Source organism: Oncorhynchus clarkii, chromosome 19, assembly GCF_045791955.1.
Source record: "Oncorhynchus clarkii lewisi isolate Uvic-CL-2024 chromosome 19, UVic_Ocla_1.0, whole genome shotgun sequence".
NCBI lineage: Eukaryota > Metazoa > Chordata > Actinopteri > Salmoniformes > Salmonidae > Oncorhynchus > Oncorhynchus clarkii.
Genome location: NC_092165.1, coordinates 14,513,445 through 14,531,712, shown reverse-complemented (window position 1 = coordinate 14,531,712; position 18,268 = coordinate 14,513,445). Strand labels below are relative to the sequence as shown.

Sequence of the window (18,268 nt, the reverse complement as noted above, 5' to 3'; positions counted from 1 at the left end):
TTCTGTTCCCATTACATGATAATATCTCCTGTACAGAAGAAGCAGGGGTAGCATTGCTTTGCTTATGCCATGCTTGCTTTTCTTCACATTGAGTTGCTCTGCCTTGCATGCAACCTCAGTGACGCCCCATTTACTTTGTGATTTATTTCATTACGGCGTACCTCATCTTCATGGAGTCTTGCACTGCTACTGAACGGACCTGTGTAGTGTTAGTTACGCAAGATGGAGAAGAGCCTGTCTCTCGTCAGTGATCGCATTTATTTTGGGAGATTGTAAATGTCACATTTTGTTTCAGGTGATAATAAAACATTTTTTGTTTAGTTATTTTTCCTCAACTTCTTAGGATAGCCTGGGCTCTCAAATCCTGACGGCCAGCCTTACCTATTCATGTAAAGCTTGGTAATGCGAGACACGCTGTAAGAGCTTTCATCTCCAAACCACTGCAATGTAAGAATTGTCATGGATTTGGCCAAGTTTCAAGTGTGTACAGACGAACAGAGTATACTGAAGAACGTTGTGTACAAGGATGACGTTGATGCAATTGTGCTGGCAGGATGCACATTAAATTGTGTGATCGCCAATATACCATAGAAGACGATACAGTAAACCTAGGCTATAATAAGGACCGTTTAATATTTAACTTACTGAGGTGATGTAGATTGAAAAGTCGTTCTATACATACCTACTCTATTCTTGCTAACACATTGTTCTTAATAAACAAATATGCTCTCAGCTTGAAAGATACGAATCATAATACTGATGTGTAATGTAATAATCAGTACCGTAATTCAAAGAACAGCGCGCAATCCTTTATTTAACCACACCCTTTGAGCAATGACGCCAACCAAAAATAATTTATCTTCAGTGCGTAACCGGAAGTGAACGTTGACCAAGAAGAATTTACACGTTAGCATTGTTGTTATTTAGACGTTTATTAACACATTGGAACTCAAAATATGACTCATTTAACGGCACAACATCACATACTTCAGGTAGTCTTTAATTCACGTTAGAGATAGGACTTGGTTGATAGACGTTATCTAAGTAACGTTAGCTAACAATGGTTTTTCACACTCAAATAGCCTCCATCATGGAGGTTCTAGCGAATGCAGCTGTGGCAGAGATCTGTAAAGTCGTAGACGACGACTATGCAGTGTTTCGTTTGGAAATAACTCAAAACCAGAAAGAAAACAGGACATTGCGGAGGAAACTACAGCTATTGGAACTGAAGGTGGTACGGGAGCGCGCAGAGAGGACAATTAGAGAGCGCGTCCGCGCCAGTCGTCCCAGTAGTGTCAAGATCCTCGACCAATACAGAGGAATGGCAAGAGGTACATTTTGCAGAAGGCCGAGACTGTGTGGTCAGTCGGCCAGTTTCCCTCTGTGCATGTGTTCAGATTTGTTACCTAGAATTGGGTCTTGGTCAGTTTTTGGATAGTATGCAATACAGGGCCGGTCGTAGATTTTTGGTGGCCCTAAAAAAATATTCGTTTTAGAATCAAGTTTGTTACATATTTTGCCATGACTTGTGCCATGTTAATATCAGTGTTTAATTTGAGCTGAATCCTGCACGAGTAGGATCTGGCACCTTGCTGTTTTGGACTGTTTTATGTCGGAACCTATTTGGTTGGATCTGGTGCCTCTCGTGGCATAAAAAAATATTTAGACTTTTTGCAATGTAAACATTTTGAATAAAAGCGATCAAAGTTCATACAAGTAGCCTCTTTGTTGATTCTCCTGTCCACCTCCACAAACAAACAACATACTGTGAAAAAGTAGATTTTCAGCCCGGGCCTGATATTCTAAGTATGTATTCAGGTTAGGCCGGCCCAGGCTTATGGTTTGCGCAACATTGTAACCTATGTTTGAGACCAATGTGTGACCGCAGCTGTGTGACAAGCGTGCCTGTATCTCTCTCAGAACTAGAATGTGATTAACTTTCTATGATCTCCCTCCCTCTTCTGATAGACATGAGTCTGCAACTCTTATCTCTCCAGAGTTGCGCCTCTTTATTTCCTTGTAGAAGCATAGTCACGCGAAGGGTTCTGGAGGAGCTGCAGCACCCCTGATATATTGAAATACATTTTCCAAGGTTACTGCTGTCTGTTCAGAAAATAATACAAAATTCAGAATATCTTACTACACAAATGTAGTCAGAGGACCAATATCTTCTTTTAAATAATAGCTGTGGAGTGTAGCCTAATAACAAGGCGGGAAGCACGGCAAATCTGTCAGTGAACAAACAGCATGCAGACAAAACAGGTCTTTAGCAATATTTCAAATTCAATCACGAGAAAACACAGGTTGAAAAGCAAATAGCTCCTGCTGAACATAGAATGATCTGTATGCTGTATGCTACCAACATTTTTGATCAACTTTCAAATATTGTTTTACAAAGTAAATCGAGAGAGAAAGGCTTTTGGCACGATTGCATCGGCCATCACCAGCGAGTGAGCTGCGCATCATTAGACAAATCAGTTTAACTGGAAAGCATTTTAGGACTAATTTCCTCATATTGTAGCCAACAATATGCGGCTCCACACACCTAGGCTATTGATGGATTCAAGATATGGTCGTTTTTATTGATTTCAGATTCTCAGTTAGTCCGTATCAAAGTAGCCTGTCATTTAAGATAATTTGTGCGGTATTAAAACATATTCTGCCAAAGTCTCCAGTCATGTAAAATGATGTAGAATTGCCTGAAATCCGTTTTTATAAAAGGCCACTTTTCTGACAGTTTGTGCAGAAATTCTTCGGTTGCTGGTCTCAGTCCGGGTGGCTGGTCTCAGACAATCTCGCAGGTGAAGAAGACTGATGTGGAGATCCTGGGCTGTCGTGGTTACGCATGGTCTGTGGTTGTGAGGCCGGTTAGACGTGGATGGATTATCTTGGCAAAGGAGAAATACTCATTAACAGGGATGTAAACAAATGTGTCCACAATTTGAGATAAGCTTTTTTGTGTTTATTTCAGCTCATGAAACATGGGACCACAACACTTTTCATGTTGCGTTTTACATTTTTGTTCAGTGTAGATAGTCTAGCTGCCGGCAGAGACTGCTATTTCAGTAACGTTGAAGGGGGTCTGTCTAGTATTAGGGGCGGCAGGGTAGCCTAGTGGTTAGAGCGTTGGACTAGTAACCGGAAGGTTGCAAGTTCAAAACCCCGAGCTGACGAGTTACAAATCGAGGTACACATCTGTCGTCCTGCCCCAGCCTGTTCCTAGGCCGTCATTGAAAATAAGAACTTGTTCTTAATTAACTGACTTGCCTAGTTAAATAAAGGTAAAATAAAAATTACTGGATGAAGCTAAAGTTAAATGAAGCCTACTTTAGGCTACAAAGTTCTCATAACTTTACTTTACAGAGAGTAGGCTACTGAGACATAGTGATGTGGAGAGGCTGAGGCAGGTTTCGATGCATGCAGAGGAGAGCTGACGAAGGCCAAGAGACCCCCTTTTTCTCCCCAATTAATTGTAGTTGCGGTCTCTGCAATTCCCCTACAGACTCGGCAAAGGTCGAGAGCAATGCGTCCTCCGAAACACGACCCTGCCAAGCCGCACTGCTCCTTGCCTTCACCAATCTGTCGGAGGAAACACCGTCCAACTGACAACCAAAGTTAGCTTGCAGGCGCCCGGCCCGCCACAAGGAGTTGCTAGAGCACGATGAGACAGAGCTGTTAGAGAATTGAATGGCAATTTCTCTACCATAAGCTGCCTCCATCGTTTAAGAGAAATCTCAGCCTGCCAAACCCTCCCCTTACCCGGATGATGCTGTGACACATACTTGGATCGAACCCGACGCTGTGGGGGCACGTCAGCACTATGATGCAGTGCCTTAAACCACTACACCACTCGGGAGGCCTTATTTTTAACTTATCTAATTGTTACCATGCACCTGCAACAAGATAGCTCTGATGTGCAAGTGTATTTTTGAATGTTGAAAGTAAAACACAAGTCACCTCCTTCTCCCGCCCCCACATCTGGACCCTTCTGGGAGAGAGAGGAGCCCACAGATGCACCTTAGGAGGATGAGGAGATGATGACTGGTAGGTTGATGGAGTGGCAACCCCTGCAGCGTCTCATCCATCACAGCATACCACTTCCAGAATGCGGCTATGGCCTCCCTCTCCCTCGGTGCTGAGTCCGGTGGGGGCAGCTTTCAACTCCTTAAAAATATGGAAAAGGATAGCTTTCAGTATCAAAGTAGGGATATTCGAACACGGCCAGTGTCAATCGTGTACAATATAGTGTTGAGCATTTACAGTACCTAACTTTAACCACCTCTTTTCCCCCAATCACTCTCTCAGGTGAAAGTCATCTCACTGGAGGCCACATGAGCTTTGTGAAGCCAGCGGGACACAATACATGGAGAGATGACCAACCAATCACTGTTGATGAGGGAAGTGGATCTTCAACCCAGCATGTTATTGTGATAGAGGTTAGTGTCATAATGTAACATAAAAATGTACAGTACATCAATTGTGGCCCGTTTATTTCAGAAAGGCTTCCCTCAACTATTGATTTGATTTCATGTACATCCTTATTTATCTGCCATAGGGGAGCTTGTGAAACCTCCCGATGACATTGTTATCCAATGCTAGTCTTGAATCGGTAATAACCTCATCTCTTCATGTGTCAGTCTGCAGATGCAGAGGCTTCTGGTTCTGGAGGATCATCTCTGGTCAAACAGGACAGGACTGAAGGAGACCACCCACGGCACAGCAGAGATATGAAGCTGGAGACTGGAGCAGCGGCTGGCGTGGCGCCCCTTGTAGCCACGGAGGACCTCGCCACCATGCCCCATCCAAGGAACCGACGCAGCATCACGGAGGTCAATGGAACGCTGGACGCTGTCCTCAAGTCAGAGACAGACACCAAGACTTTAACTGTAACACACAGGCTCTTACACACTAGATCTGACCACAGGTCAGACCCAGAGAGACTGGGGCTGAGGCAACTAAGCTGTCCTCTTGCTCCCGGCTCAGAGTATTTACTTTACGGTAACCCGAGCCCGAGGACGGTTCATTCCCATCGGGACTCAGGTTACGCGTTAGAGACGGGAAATGATCCGTCTTGTTCCTACACAACAGAGATGGACCCTGACAACATGCCCTTGGATTTAGAAACACAGATTGATCAGTCTAGAGGGGACTGGAATCGGTACAGTAGTAGTGTATACTCTGAAGGGTGCCTAGATAAGAAAGGGGAGGTTATAGTGGTAGATGAGGTGAAAGTGGAGGGCGACGCTCCTCTGACATGGAACGTAGACAATACTCACTTAGGGGAAGGACACTCACAGGGCAGAGATTTGTTAGATTACAGGGAAAGCTTAGAGACAAATCCAAGCATCGAGACCCACTCCCCTTTACATGCGCTCAGGGATCGCGACCCAGTGTCCAAGTCGATGGACCATTCCGATTCACACATTCTTTTTGATCAGGTTTTGAACTCAAATGACCAAGGGGCCAAGGTTTTGGGAGGTGAAGCAAGCAGTAGTAAAGAGAAGCGGTTCCTCTGCATGTTCTGTAACAAAGGCTTCAGCTGCCTCCAGAAGGTGGAGATCCACCAGAGGGTCCACACAGGAGTGAAACCCTTCAGCTGTACCCAGTGTCACATGCGTTTCACAGAGGCTGGTAAACTGAAGAGGCACCAGAGGGTCCACACAGGGGAGAAACCCTTCAGCTGTACCCAGTGTCAGATGCGCTTCGCCCAGGCTGGGCACCTGAAGAGGCACCAGAGGGTCCACACAGGGGAGAAACCCTACAGCTGCCCCCAGTGTCACATGCGCTTCGCCCAGGCTAGCAACCTGAAGATGCACCTGAAGGTCCACACGGGAGAACGGCCATTTGCCTGTACACACTGCGGGAAGAAGTTCTCAGAGAGGAGCTACCTCAGGATACACCAGCAGAAAAACCATTCCACTCTGTAACATAGAAAGTAACCATTCCACTTGATCGCTTCTGACGTGTAGATCAAATGCTGCATTAAAATCAAAGATTAATTTTCATTGTTGTCAGCAGAAAATATCTGCAGATGCATTTGGAATAACAGTAATACAGAGGGGTTGGGTTAAATGCGGAAGACATTTCAGTTGAAGGCAATCATTTGTACAACTGACTAGGTATTCCCTTTCCATAATATATTTCAGTGTTGTATATTCCTGGGTTGAATAATGCATCCAGGCATTTTGTGATCTACAAGCCTTAAAAGTCTGTTGTACATTGTGTTTGTGCTGTGTAAGCGATGTGTTTAGAAATGCCTATTTCATTACTTCCAACTACTTAATGAGAAAATGAATGCAGTTTTATCAAGTTCATACAGATTTTTTGTTGACATGCATGTGTGGTTTTTATATGGAGTATTTAACACTTAAATACACGTAACCATATACAGTTTGAAAATGGCATAGTTGGGCACTAATAAGCAGACACTGGAACGTGGTAGCTGTATAACACTGAATGGGTAAGCGCTGTATGGGTTTTGACTGAGAGAAATGCAGTAAATTAAGATGACTCACTGTTTATGATCACTATGTTTGATGTACAGTTACAAGATGTCATGTCGTCATACCCTGGCTTCTTCTGAACAGACTGAGCCTATGTTTGTTTATTGTGAAGAAAACTCACCGCTGAACATGCACCTGAATGCACTCATGACTCCTTTCGATGCGCACCAAAATTACGATCCATTTCTCTGAATTACCTTGTGAAAGCCTAACATTGTAAGATCGTATTTTATAACTTAGCTAGTCATGTTTGCAAAAGAACAAGCTTTCAGATTATGCCCACCTTACCCAGATTGCAATTTCTAATGGACTGTTTTTGGATTGCGTAAACGACAGTAATTTGGTGGCGGGATGCAGGGTTGTGTTCTGAACAGAACAACTACACATGTGTTTGCTTCCTCAACGTCACAGCTATTTTCTACATTGTAGAATAATAGTGAAGATGTCAAAACTATGAAATAACACATATGGAATCATGTAGTAACCAAAAAAGTGTTTCCAAAAAAGATTCTTCAAAGTAGCCACCCTTTGCCTTGATGACAACTTTGCACAGCTTTGAAATCGTTTTTTCACCTTAAGTAACCTTCTATCTTATGTTACCATACCAACATAACATATCATACTAATTTGAGTGACCTGGATTTACTTTAACTCTGTTATGTCTGGTCTATGAGGCCAGTCTGGAGATTGATACCATTTCAAAGGTTACAAACATGGTTGTCAAACTATTTTATAATTTCTTGAAAAAAAGTTATGAAAATTGTAATTTTCTTAATCTTTAACGTCAATTATCTAAAATGCGTATAAACCCATTTTTTAAATTATATTCGCATTTGCTGCTTGGACTCTTTTACATCATCTGTGTGGTGTTTTGTCCACCATCGGTTGAATATAGGGTGAGTGTCATGTCAATCATATAAATAAAAGATAGATGTGGTAGTTGCTGCAGCAGAGAAATATTGGGGTGAGAGATTTTAGTGCAGAACATCTGCAGGGAGTTTTGAGAGAAGGGGCCAAAGTAGTGTGGATGGGGTGGTGGATCTTTGGGGATAGTGTATAGGTGCAGGGTTAGACCATGGTGTAATATTCCCTTTTTTTGTGACCAAATGTGAAAACTGCACTCTGTTCTGTGAAAAACAGCAATACGCAACACAGCATCTAGTCTGCCGGAAATTCACAAAGAAGAAGAATAAACAGAAAAGACAGTACACTATTTACCAAAGATGATGGATATACTGACAAGATACATGTCTCTCTGCCCTAACAACGGGAGTAGTTATTCACAAAGCGGCACTGCAGGCTGTCTAGCTCCCGCCTATACTTTCTTTGAATTGGTGGATACATCTCATTATTGTAATTAGGGATGCACGATATTTCGGTAAGCATATCGGAACCGGCCTCTATTAGCTAAAAATGCCAACATCGTCATTGGCCCGATGTCTAGTTTAAAGCCTATGTGCAAAACCGATGTCAAAACTGACGTGCGTACTTATATAACGTAGGTAGATTATGTAAAATGACGTAAAATATAGCGCAACACAGCATTCCTAACCTAGCCCACAATGTCTGCTGTGTGGATCGAGCAGTTAACAAGATGAGCAGTCATTTGAAAGAGTAAAAACATTTCAGCGAGACAACTCAAAGGTGAAATCCAATAACGCCAAGATAATGGAATTCATTGCCCTTGACAATCAACCGTTCTCTGTCGTGGATGATGTTGACTTTCGCAGACTGGTCGAGCACCGGGACACACCACCAAGTAGGCGCTATTTTTCAGATGTTGCCCTAGCGGAGTAACACAGTATTGTTGAAACTCACCTCAATGAGCTACTTGCACTGCTATTAGCTTCACGACTGACATTTGGACCAGCGATGTCAGCCGCATTATGAGTCTAACAGCACTGAGGAAAGCCGTATTACATGCTCAAGAATGTGCTGGTTCTCATACTGCTGCTGCCATTTCAATGGCATTTGAGAACATGTTTGAAACTTGGAAACATGAACACTCGGAGCTCCATTCGAACAACTGACTCGAGAAATAAGCTCAACTGCATCTGCAGCAGACGTGATACCCTGTCATCGCATTGAAACACCTGCTCAACAAAACACACAGATCGTCGGGTTAACTTGGAAAAGTACTCTACTAGAGGCTGTGAACAAGAGATTCGGTGGCATTCTCTCTGAGCCTCTACTGTGTCACCACCATGCTCGATGCTAGGTACAAGGACCGCTACTTTGATGCAGACAAGAAACAGGGTTTATGTGAAATGTTGGACAGCTGGATAAGATAGAAACGGACACGGTGACAGTGCGCGCAGAGGAAGAGAGGCCACGGACAGACAGAGCTGAAACAGCTTGACATGTATGATGAAATCCTGGTTGAGACTGAACAAATGAACAACGAAACAGCACAGCAAGTAAGTGAAATAAATAGATTTTGATTATGTTTTACTGGTAATGGGGACACATGTAAATGCCAACAAAATAACTATTTGGTCAGTGTGTGTGTTTCAACTGTTTAACAGTACTAGAATGCATAAAAGGCAGCTAAAATGTTTATCAGTTATCGGTATCGTTTTTTTGGAGCAAGGAAAATATTGGATATCGGTATCGGCCAAAAATGTCATCAGTGCATCCCTAATTGTAATCTTTAAAAAAATATTAAATTAGGATTGCATTCAATGGAGAGCGATGCTATTCTACTAGCCTCATTCCATTAATATGCATAGCCATCTCGGGACAACTCTAATATAGACGTATACTATGATTCGGTGAGTGAGTTTATAAGGAAGTGTATAGGAGATGTTGTACCCACTGTGACTATTAAAATATACCCTAACCAGAAACTGGATAGATGGCAGCATTCGCGCGAAGCTGAAAGAGAGTACCACCGCATTTAACCAGGGCAAGGCAACTGGGAATATGGCAGAAAATAAACAGAGTAGTCATAGCCTCCGCAAGGAAATCAAACAAGAAAAATGTCAGTATAGAGACAAAGTAGTCAATTCAACGGCTCAAACACGAGATGTATGTGTCTACAGATTTATTTAACCTTTATTTACCTAGGCAAGTCAGTTAAGAACAAATTCTTATTTACAATGACGGCCTAGGAACAGTGGGTTAACTGCCTTGTTCAGGGGCAGAACGACAGATTCTTACCTTGTCAGCTCAGGGATTCGATCTAGCAACCTTTAGGTACACTGGCCCAACACTTTAACCACTACCACTATGCCCCAATCACAGACTACAAAAGGAAAACCAGCCACGTCTTGCTTCCAGACAAACTTAACACCTTCTTTGCCCACTTTGAGGATAATACAGTGCCACCGACGTGACCTGCTACCAAGGACTGTGAGCTCTCCTTCTCCTTCGTCGACGTGAGTAAGACATTTAAACGTGTTAACCCTCGCAAGGCTGCCGGCCCAGACGGCATCCCTAGCTGCGTCCTCAGAGCACCAACTGGCTGGTGTGTTTACGGACATGTGTTTACCAACATTTTCATTCCCTATCCCAGTCTGCTGTCCCCACATGCTAAAGATGGCCACCATTGCTCCTGTACCCAAGAATGCAAAGGTAACTGAACTAAATGACTACTCACTTCTGTCATCATGAAGTGCTTTGAGAGACTAGTCAAGGATTATATCACCTCTACCTTACCTGACACCCTAGACCCACTTCAATTTGCTTACCGCCCCAGTTGGTCCACAGACGATGCAATTGCCATAACACTGCCGTATCCCATCTGGACAAGAGGAATACCTATGTAAGAATGCTGTTTATTGACTACAGCTCAGCATTCAACACCATAGTACCCTCCAAGCTCATCATTAAGCTTGAGGCCCTGGGTCTCAACCCCGCCCTGTGCAATTGGGTCCTGGACTTCCTGACAGGCCGCCCAAAGGTGGTGAAGATAGGAAAAAATATCTCCACTTCGCTGATCCTTAATACTGGGGCCCCACAAGGGTGCGTGCTCAGCCCCCTCCTGTACTCCCTGTTCACCCATGACTGCGTGGTCATGCACGCCTCCAACTCAATCATCAAGTTTGCAGATGACACAACAGTAGTAGGCTTGATTACCAACAACGACAAGACAGCCTACAGGGAGGAGGTGAGGGCTCTTGGAGTGTGGTGTCAAGAAAACAACCTCTCACTTAACGTCAAGAAAACAAAGAAGATGATTGTGGACTTCAGGAAACAGCAGAGGAAGCACCCCCCTATCCACATCGACGGGACAGTAGTGGAGAAGGTGGAAAGTTCCTCTGCGTACATATCACTTACAAACTGAAATGGTCCACCCACACAGACAGTGTGGCGAAGAAGGTGCAACACCGCCTCTTCAACGAAATTTGGCTTGTCACCTAAAACCCTCACAAACTTTTACAGATGCACAATTGAGAACATCCTGTCTGGCTGTATCACTGCCTGTACAGCAACTGCACCGCCCACAACCGCAGGGCTCTCCAGAGGGTGGGGGGGGGGGGGTCTGCACAACGCATCACCGGGGCAAACTACCTGCCCTCCAAGACACCTACAGCACCCGATGTCACAGGAAGGCCAAAAAGATCAAGGATAACAACCACCCGAGCCCCTGCCTGTTCACCCCACTACCATTCAGAAGATGAGGTCAGCAAAGCTGAGACCAAGAGACTGAAAAACAGCTTCTATCTCAAGACCATCAGACTGTTAAACAGCCATCACTAACACAGAGAGGCTGCTGGATACATAAGACTTGAAATCATTGGCCACTTTAATAAATGGAACACTAGTCATTTTAATAATACATTGTAATAATATGTACATATCGTGTATTACTCATCTCATATGTTTATACTGTATTCTATCTATTGCATCTTAGCCCATGCCGCTCTGACATTGCTCATCCATATATTTATAAACTGGACAGTTTTATCTCCATCTCTTCATGGACACTCTTACCGACAGTTGTGGATGCTTTGTGTGATGTATCGTTGTCTCTACCTTCTTGCCCTTTGTGCTGTTGTCTGTGGCCAATAATGTTTGTACCATGTTTTTGTCATGTTGTGTTGCTGCCTTGCTATGTTGTTGTCTTAGGTCTCTCTTTATGTAGTGTTGTCTCTTTTGTCATGTGTGCTTTGTCCTATTTGCATTTTATAATAAGAATGTTATCCCAGCCCCCGTCCCCGCATGAGGCTTTTTGGTAGGCCGTCATTGTAAATAAGAATTTGTTCTTAACTGTCTTACCTAGATGTTAAATTTAAACATAAAAAATAATTTCCTTTACTTAGATTCGTGTGTATTAGGTATTTGTTGTGGAATTGTTAGATATTACTTGTTAGACATTGCTGCACTGTCGGAACTAGAAGCACAAGCATTTAGCTACACTCACAATAACATCTGCTAACCATGTGTATGTGACCCATACAATTTGATTTGATATAAAGTGTTTTTTCTCCGAATTGCCGGGACGTGACGTGTCCTACTTATATCAGTACATTCGTAACAACTTAAGCATTACGAAACTTATATTCGATCAAATAAACCCACATAGTCATAACATTTTTTGTTGACCAAATTCGACTCTCATTGACCATATCTAACCACTCCTTGCTTGATTGGCGAAACAACGAAAAAACGCCACCTGCTGGAAGGAGACAGACTTTCTGCCGAGTTGGGCCTGTCTCTTCCTCTATGGTATTAGAAACTGTGAAACTGAAGAAAACGGAAGTGAACAGTGACGAAGAACAATTTCCACATTAGCGTTTTTATTGTCATTTAGACGTTTATGAACACCCTGGAACTCAAAATATGACTCATTTAACGGCACAGCATCATATACTTACCAAAGGTAGTGTTTAATTCGCATTGCAGACAGGATTTGTTTGATAGATTGTATCTAGGTAACGCTAGCTAGCTGCTAACAATGGCTAACTGTATGGCTTTTCACTCTCAAATAGCCTCCATTATGGAGGTGCTAGCGAATACAGCCGTGGCAGACATATGTAAACTCGTAGACGACGACTATGCAGTGTTTCGTTTGGAAATAACTCAAAGCCAGAAAGAAAACAGGACATTGCGGAGGAAATTACAGGTATTGGAACAGAAGGTGACACGGGAGCGCGCAGAGAGGACAATGCGAGAGCGCGTCCTCGCCAGTCGTCCCATTAGTGTCAAGATCGTCGACCGATACAGAGGAATGCCCAGAGGTACATTTTGCACAAGACCGTGGCTGTCGCCCCTTTCCCGTCTGCGCATGTGTTCAGATGTATTACCCAGAATTTTGTCTTTGTCAGTTTTTGGATAGTATGCAATACTTCCCCTGATTACTTACTTAGCTGTCTTGAACAAAGACACAATATTTCCCGGAAGGCCGAGGCTGCGCAGTTTGTCGCGGTTCATATATAGCTTTGTGCCTGTCTTGCACGTGTTTTTTACATGTGTTACCCAGAATTGGGTGATGGTCAGTTTTTGAATAGTATGCAATAATTCCTATGATTACTTATCTAGTACAAAGACACTATCATATTCATACCAGATTCTTGATTTACTGCATTTCCTATTATTTACTCAATGAAAACAATATGATGATTATGTTTCATGCAATCAACCTATAAATAGTATATCAATAAGTTATGAGGTGTTACCTTATATCCTTGCCAATTCTAGACATTGTCAATAGTGTACAATATACCATTGAGCATTGACAGTAGCTAATCGAACCACCTTTTTTCCCCCAATTAATCTCCGGTGAAGGACATCTCACTGGAGGCCACAGGAGCTTTGTGAAGCCAACAGGACACAATACATGGAGAGATGACCAACCAATCACTGTTGAGGGGAGTGGAACCTCAACCCAGCATGTTATCGTGATAGAGGTTTGTGTAATGGTATTACATACAGTACAGGGTAGCCTAGTGGTTAGAGCGATGGACTAGTAACCGGAAGGTTGCAAGTTCAAACCCCCGAGCTGACAAATATGTCGTTCTGCCCTTACTCAGCCTGGAGGTGTGTTGGGTCATTGTCCCACTAAACGCAAACCAGATGGGATAGCAATTCGCTGCAGAATGCTGTGGTAGTTAAGTGTGCCTTGAATTCTAAATAAATCACTGAGTGTCACCAGCAAAGCACCCCCAAACATCACACCTCCTCCATGCTTCACGGTGGGAACCACACATGCGGTGATCATCCGTTCACCTACTCTGCGTCTCACAAAGATACGGCAGTTGGAACCAAAAATCTAAAATTTGGACTCATCAGACCAAAGGACAGATTTCCACCAGTCTAATGTCCATTTCCTGTGTTTCTTGGCCCAAGCAAGTCTCTTTTTCTTGTTGGTGTCCTTTAATTGTGGTTTCTTTGCAGCAATTCGACCATGAAGGCCTGATTCATGGGGCGGCAGGTAGCCTAGTGGTTAGAGCGTTGGACTAGTAACCGGAAGGTTGCAAGCTGACAAGGTACAAAATCTGTCGTTCAGCCCCTGAACAAGGCAGTTTACTCACTGTTCCTAGGCTGTCATTGAAAATAAGAATTTGTTCTTAACTGACATGCCTAGTTAAATAAAGGTTCAATACAAATTCACGCAGTCTCCTCTGAACAGTTGATGTTGAGATGTCTGTTACTTGTGAAGCATTTATTTGGGCTCCAATTTCTGAAGCTGGTAACTAATGAACTTATCCTCTGCAGCAAAGGTAACTCTGTCTTCCTATTCTGTGGCGGTCCTCATGAAAGCCAATTTCATCATAGCGCTGGATGGTTTTTGCAACTGCACTTGAAAGAAACTTTAAAAGCTCTTTAAATGTTCCGTATTGACTGACCTTCATATCTTAAAGTAATGATGGACTGTCGTTTCTCTTTGCTTATTTGAGCTGTTCTTGCCATAATATGGACTTGGTCTTCTACCAAAAAGGTCTATCTTCTGTATACCCCCTACTTTGTCACAACACAACTGATTGGCTCAAACGCATTAAGGAAAGAAATTCCACAAATTAACTTTTAACAAGGCACACATGTTAATTGAAATGTATTCTAGGTGACTACCTCATGAAGCTGGTTGAGAGAATGCCAAGCTTGTGCAAAGCTGTCATCAAGGCTACTTTGAAGACTCTCAAATATAAAATATATTTTAATTTAACACTTTTTGGTTACTACATGATTCCATATGTGTTATTTCATAGTTTTGGTGTCTTCACTATTATTCTACAATGTATAAAATAGTAAAAATAAAGAAAAACCCTTGAATGAGTAGGCGTGTCCAAACTTTTGACTGGTACTGTACATCCGTATTTATCTGCAATAGGGGAGCTTGTGAGACTTCCCTACAACATTGTTATCCAATTCCACTCATGTACCAGTAACCTCCACTCTTTTTGTGTCAGTCTGCAGATACAGAGGTTTCAGGTCCTGGGGTCAAGCAAGAGAGAACTGAAAGAACTGACACAAGACACAGAAGAGACGTCCAGACTGGATTGACTGGAGCGCCCCCTGTATCCAGGGAGGACCCCGCCGCCTCGCCCCAGCCCAGGACACGACACAGCATCACGGAGGTCAGTGGAACGCCGAACAACGTCCTCAAGTCAGAGACAGACACCAAGACTTTAACTGTAACACACAGGCTCTTACCCACAGAATCTGACCACAGATCAGACTCCGAGACGCTGGGGCCACTGGGCTGTCCTCCTGCTTCCAGCTCAGAGTACTTACCGGTATTTCACCAGAGCCAGAGAACGGTTCTTTCCTGTGGAGATGGTGACGCTTTAGACACTGGTGTTGATGACCTGTCTTGTTCTTACGCTACAGAGATGGACCCTGGAAACATATCCTTGAGTTTAGAGACACAGACTCATCTGTTTAGAGGGGACTGTAACCAGTACAGTAGTAGTGTATACTCTGAAGGGTGCCTAGATAAGAAACGGGAGGTAGTAGTGGTAGACGAGGTGAAAGTGGAGGGCGACGCTCTTCCCACATGGAATGCAGATAGTCACCTAGGAGACGGACACTCACAGGGCAGAGATTTCTTAGATTACAGAGAAAGCTTAGACACAAATATAAATGTTGTCACCCACTCCCCTTTACACGCATTCAGGGATCGTGACCCAGTGTCCACGTCGATGGCACCTTCCGATTCACACGGCTGCGTCGTTTTCGATCAGGTGTTGAACTCAAATGACCAAAGGGCCATGGCTCGTGGAGGGGGAGCAATATCAGGCAATAGTAAAGAGAAACGGTTCCTCTGCATGTTCTGTAACAAAGGCTTCCGCTGCCCCCAGAAGGTGGCGATCCACCAGAGGGTCCACACAGGGGAGAAACCCTTCAGCTGTACCCAGTGTCATATGTGCTTTTCCCAGGCTTGTCACCTGAAGAGGCACCAGAGGGTCCACACAGGGGAGAAACCCTACAGCTGCCCCCATTGTGAAAAGAGGTTCTCCCGCCAGGACCAGCTGAAGATGCACCTGAAGGTCCACACTGGAGAGAGGCCATTTGCCTGTACGCACTGCAAGAAAAGGTTCTCAGAGAATAGCAACCTCAGCATACACCAGCAGAAACACCATTCCACTATGTAACATAGAAAATAACCATTCCACTCTATAGCGTCTGGCGTTTAGATCAAACCCAGCATTAAAAACATAGATTCATTTTCAGTGTTATCAGCAGAAAATATCCACAGATGCATTTAGAATAATGATAGAAACAGATTTCAGTGTTGAATATTTGTGGGTAGAATATTGCATCTAGATATTGTGTGATATATAAGCCTAAAAATAAGTGCTTTAGGTGTTCCGGAAGACTGTTCTAAAAAATGGACCTCTGTAGGAGATAAAAAATTGGCCTAGTTTGGGCCAGTTCTTGTGGAGTAGTGGTGGACCTGAGTATTAAATGTGAATAGTGATTGAAAAGAAACAGGGAGTACGTATTTTTTTTTGTTGAAAAGAAACCGGGAGTACATTTTTGAAAAATTGAAATGCATACAGATTTTAAGTTGGTTGATGTCATGAATATTAAGAACTTGAAAGCAATGGAAAGGTGGAGAGAAACTGGCACGACGGTCTGAAATGAGTTGCAGGCATCACAAAATGTTTTCGGAGACTTAATATGTTAAGGTTACTTTTGTAAGTATTGGCCTAGACCAGGGCTATTCAACTCTTACCCTACGAGGTCCAGAGCCTGCTGATTTTCTGTTCTACCTGATAATTAATTGCACCCACCTGTTGTTCCAGGTCTAAATCTGTACGTGAGTAGAGGGGAACAATGGAGAAAGAAATACAGCACAACTGGCTCCAGAGTTGAGTTTGAGGGGCCTAGACTATATTGCAACATAAGGATGCATTAAGGTGTATTACAGATTTAATATTATTTTACTTGAGATGTTGAATTCGTCTGATGACACCAATATCTCTCGCAATTTTATTGCAGACAAATTAAGTGGGATTTGCCCAGTTTATTTTTTCGTCAATGAAAACACCTAGGAATTTGTTAGTTTTAACACTGGGTAGTAAAGGAAATGTATAATTTTTTTATTCAACTGTTGGACCGAGGACAGACACTGGTTACAATATGCCATTTGATTATATTCCAATCGTCTAAATTCTGTAGGCTACCCGTAAAAGGCGCTGCATGGTCAATCCGCATTGGCCGTGTAGCATTTATGGTGATACGGCCTCTGCAGAAGTCAGGGAATTCATACTTTTTGTGCTTCGCGGAGCAGAGCTGTTATGAAGGAACTTGTCAAGGAAGTGAGTTTGTGTTTATACAGGACCTTCCGCCGCCCACCTACCATCAGCCAATCATGTCAATGCGGAGATATACGGAGCCCTCTGCATTGTTACAAAATTTGGGAGGCGCAAGGCGATGCGGTACAGAGCTCAATTTGGCCTCTTCATGCTTCCGTAGGCGCCGCAATTGCGTCACACCTTCCATACGGAGCCTCCGACCACATTTTCAGATCGAGCATAAATAGGCTTTTAGCCTATCCATTGTCACATTATGAAAGGTGTGAAAACAGATAATAGGCTGCATTTTGTGTCCCTGGCTGAGTTGATGAGCTGATTTGGGCAATCAGTTGATTGACAGATGTAGGCCTACTGTAGAACGATACATTTTCCTCCAGTGTGGAGGCTCGTCTACGTTTTATAATTAGGCTGTGTATAATTTGTCAATTTAGTTATTGTCTTTGGTGTGGATTGAAAGTGTGTATTGTGTGGATTAATAGTTCATTTTGTAAAGCTGTCAAGATGTTTGAGCCTATCCCAAGATGATTTTGATGAGCTGAGACACTTTTCTCTGGATAGTCAATTATCAGACTATTTGTTTTACTTCTTGAAAACATTGAAATAAATGCAATTCACTTGTGGGCCTAATGTAGGCTCAGGCTTGCCACTAGATCACCCAGCACTGGGCGAGAACTCATGAGGCTCGGAGCCAAAGCACACTGCTCAGACCTCTGCGCTACTGCAGGTCACAATGCTGTAGCAAGCCGTAAGAATGCTATGAATACCAGTGGCGGTCAATGTCGTTTAAGATGAGGGAGGTCAATTATATTTTTTTACGAGCATGGCCTTATTTATATTACAGCATATTGGATGACTGTCATTCATATTCCATTCACCCAGTTCAATGTAACATCGATAGGTTTAGGCTACAACGTGTTACTCTATACCCATCATGAGGTTGCTATAACCTAGCCTATGAATGAAAGTTTACACCGTAGGTGCACACAGATCGAGAGAAAGATTTGAGGTGACAGACAGTGACACCGTCGTAGAAACTTTTACACAGGGAGACTCAAAGTCAAT

At 43.2% G+C, this 18,268-nt stretch overlaps 2 protein-coding genes and 1 long non-coding RNA gene across 5 annotated transcripts in view; 2 read left to right on the top strand and 1 right to left on the bottom strand.

Moving 5' to 3' along the window:
• The first annotated feature begins 857 nt into the window (after positions 1–857).
• LOC139374790 (uncharacterized) lies at positions 858–7,704 on the top strand. Of its 2 annotated transcripts, none has more exons than XM_071115930.1 (3): positions 858–1,331; positions 4,306–4,436; positions 4,638–7,704. In XM_071115930.1, exons 1-3 carry the CDS (start codon positions 1,061–1,063, stop codon positions 5,925–5,927), a joined length of 1,692 nt encoding a protein of 563 aa, XP_070972031.1. In that variant the 5' UTR covers positions 858–1,060; the 3' UTR covers positions 5,928–7,704. The 2 variants fall into 2 exon arrangements, with proteins under 2 accessions (XP_070972031.1, XP_070972032.1); XM_071115931.1 differs by lacking the exon at positions 858–1,331 and adding an exon at positions 4,088–4,144 and having other exon boundaries at positions 4,638–6,944.
• Positions 914–12,853, bottom strand: LOC139374823 (uncharacterized). Of its 2 annotated transcripts, none has more exons than XR_011627733.1 (3): positions 12,811–12,853; positions 3,958–4,164; positions 914–2,887 (listed from the first exon to the last, which is right to left on the bottom strand). It is a non-coding gene; the product is annotated as an uncharacterized lncRNA (long non-coding RNA). The 2 variants fall into 2 exon arrangements; XR_011627732.1 differs by lacking the exon at positions 12,811–12,853 and adding an exon at positions 12,323–12,602.
• The window catches only part of LOC139374777 (uncharacterized), a 21,618-nt gene continuing 15,520 nt past the window's right edge, over positions 12,171–18,268 (top strand). Inside the window, exons 1-3 of the mRNA XM_071115913.1 lie at positions 12,171–12,685; positions 13,233–13,354; positions 14,855–15,022. Of these exons, the coding sequence (XP_070972014.1) occupies positions 12,403–12,685; positions 13,233–13,354; positions 14,855–15,022 (573 nt within the window). The 5' untranslated portion in view covers positions 12,171–12,402. The remainder of the gene's footprint in view (positions 12,686–13,232; positions 13,355–14,854; positions 15,023–18,268) is intronic.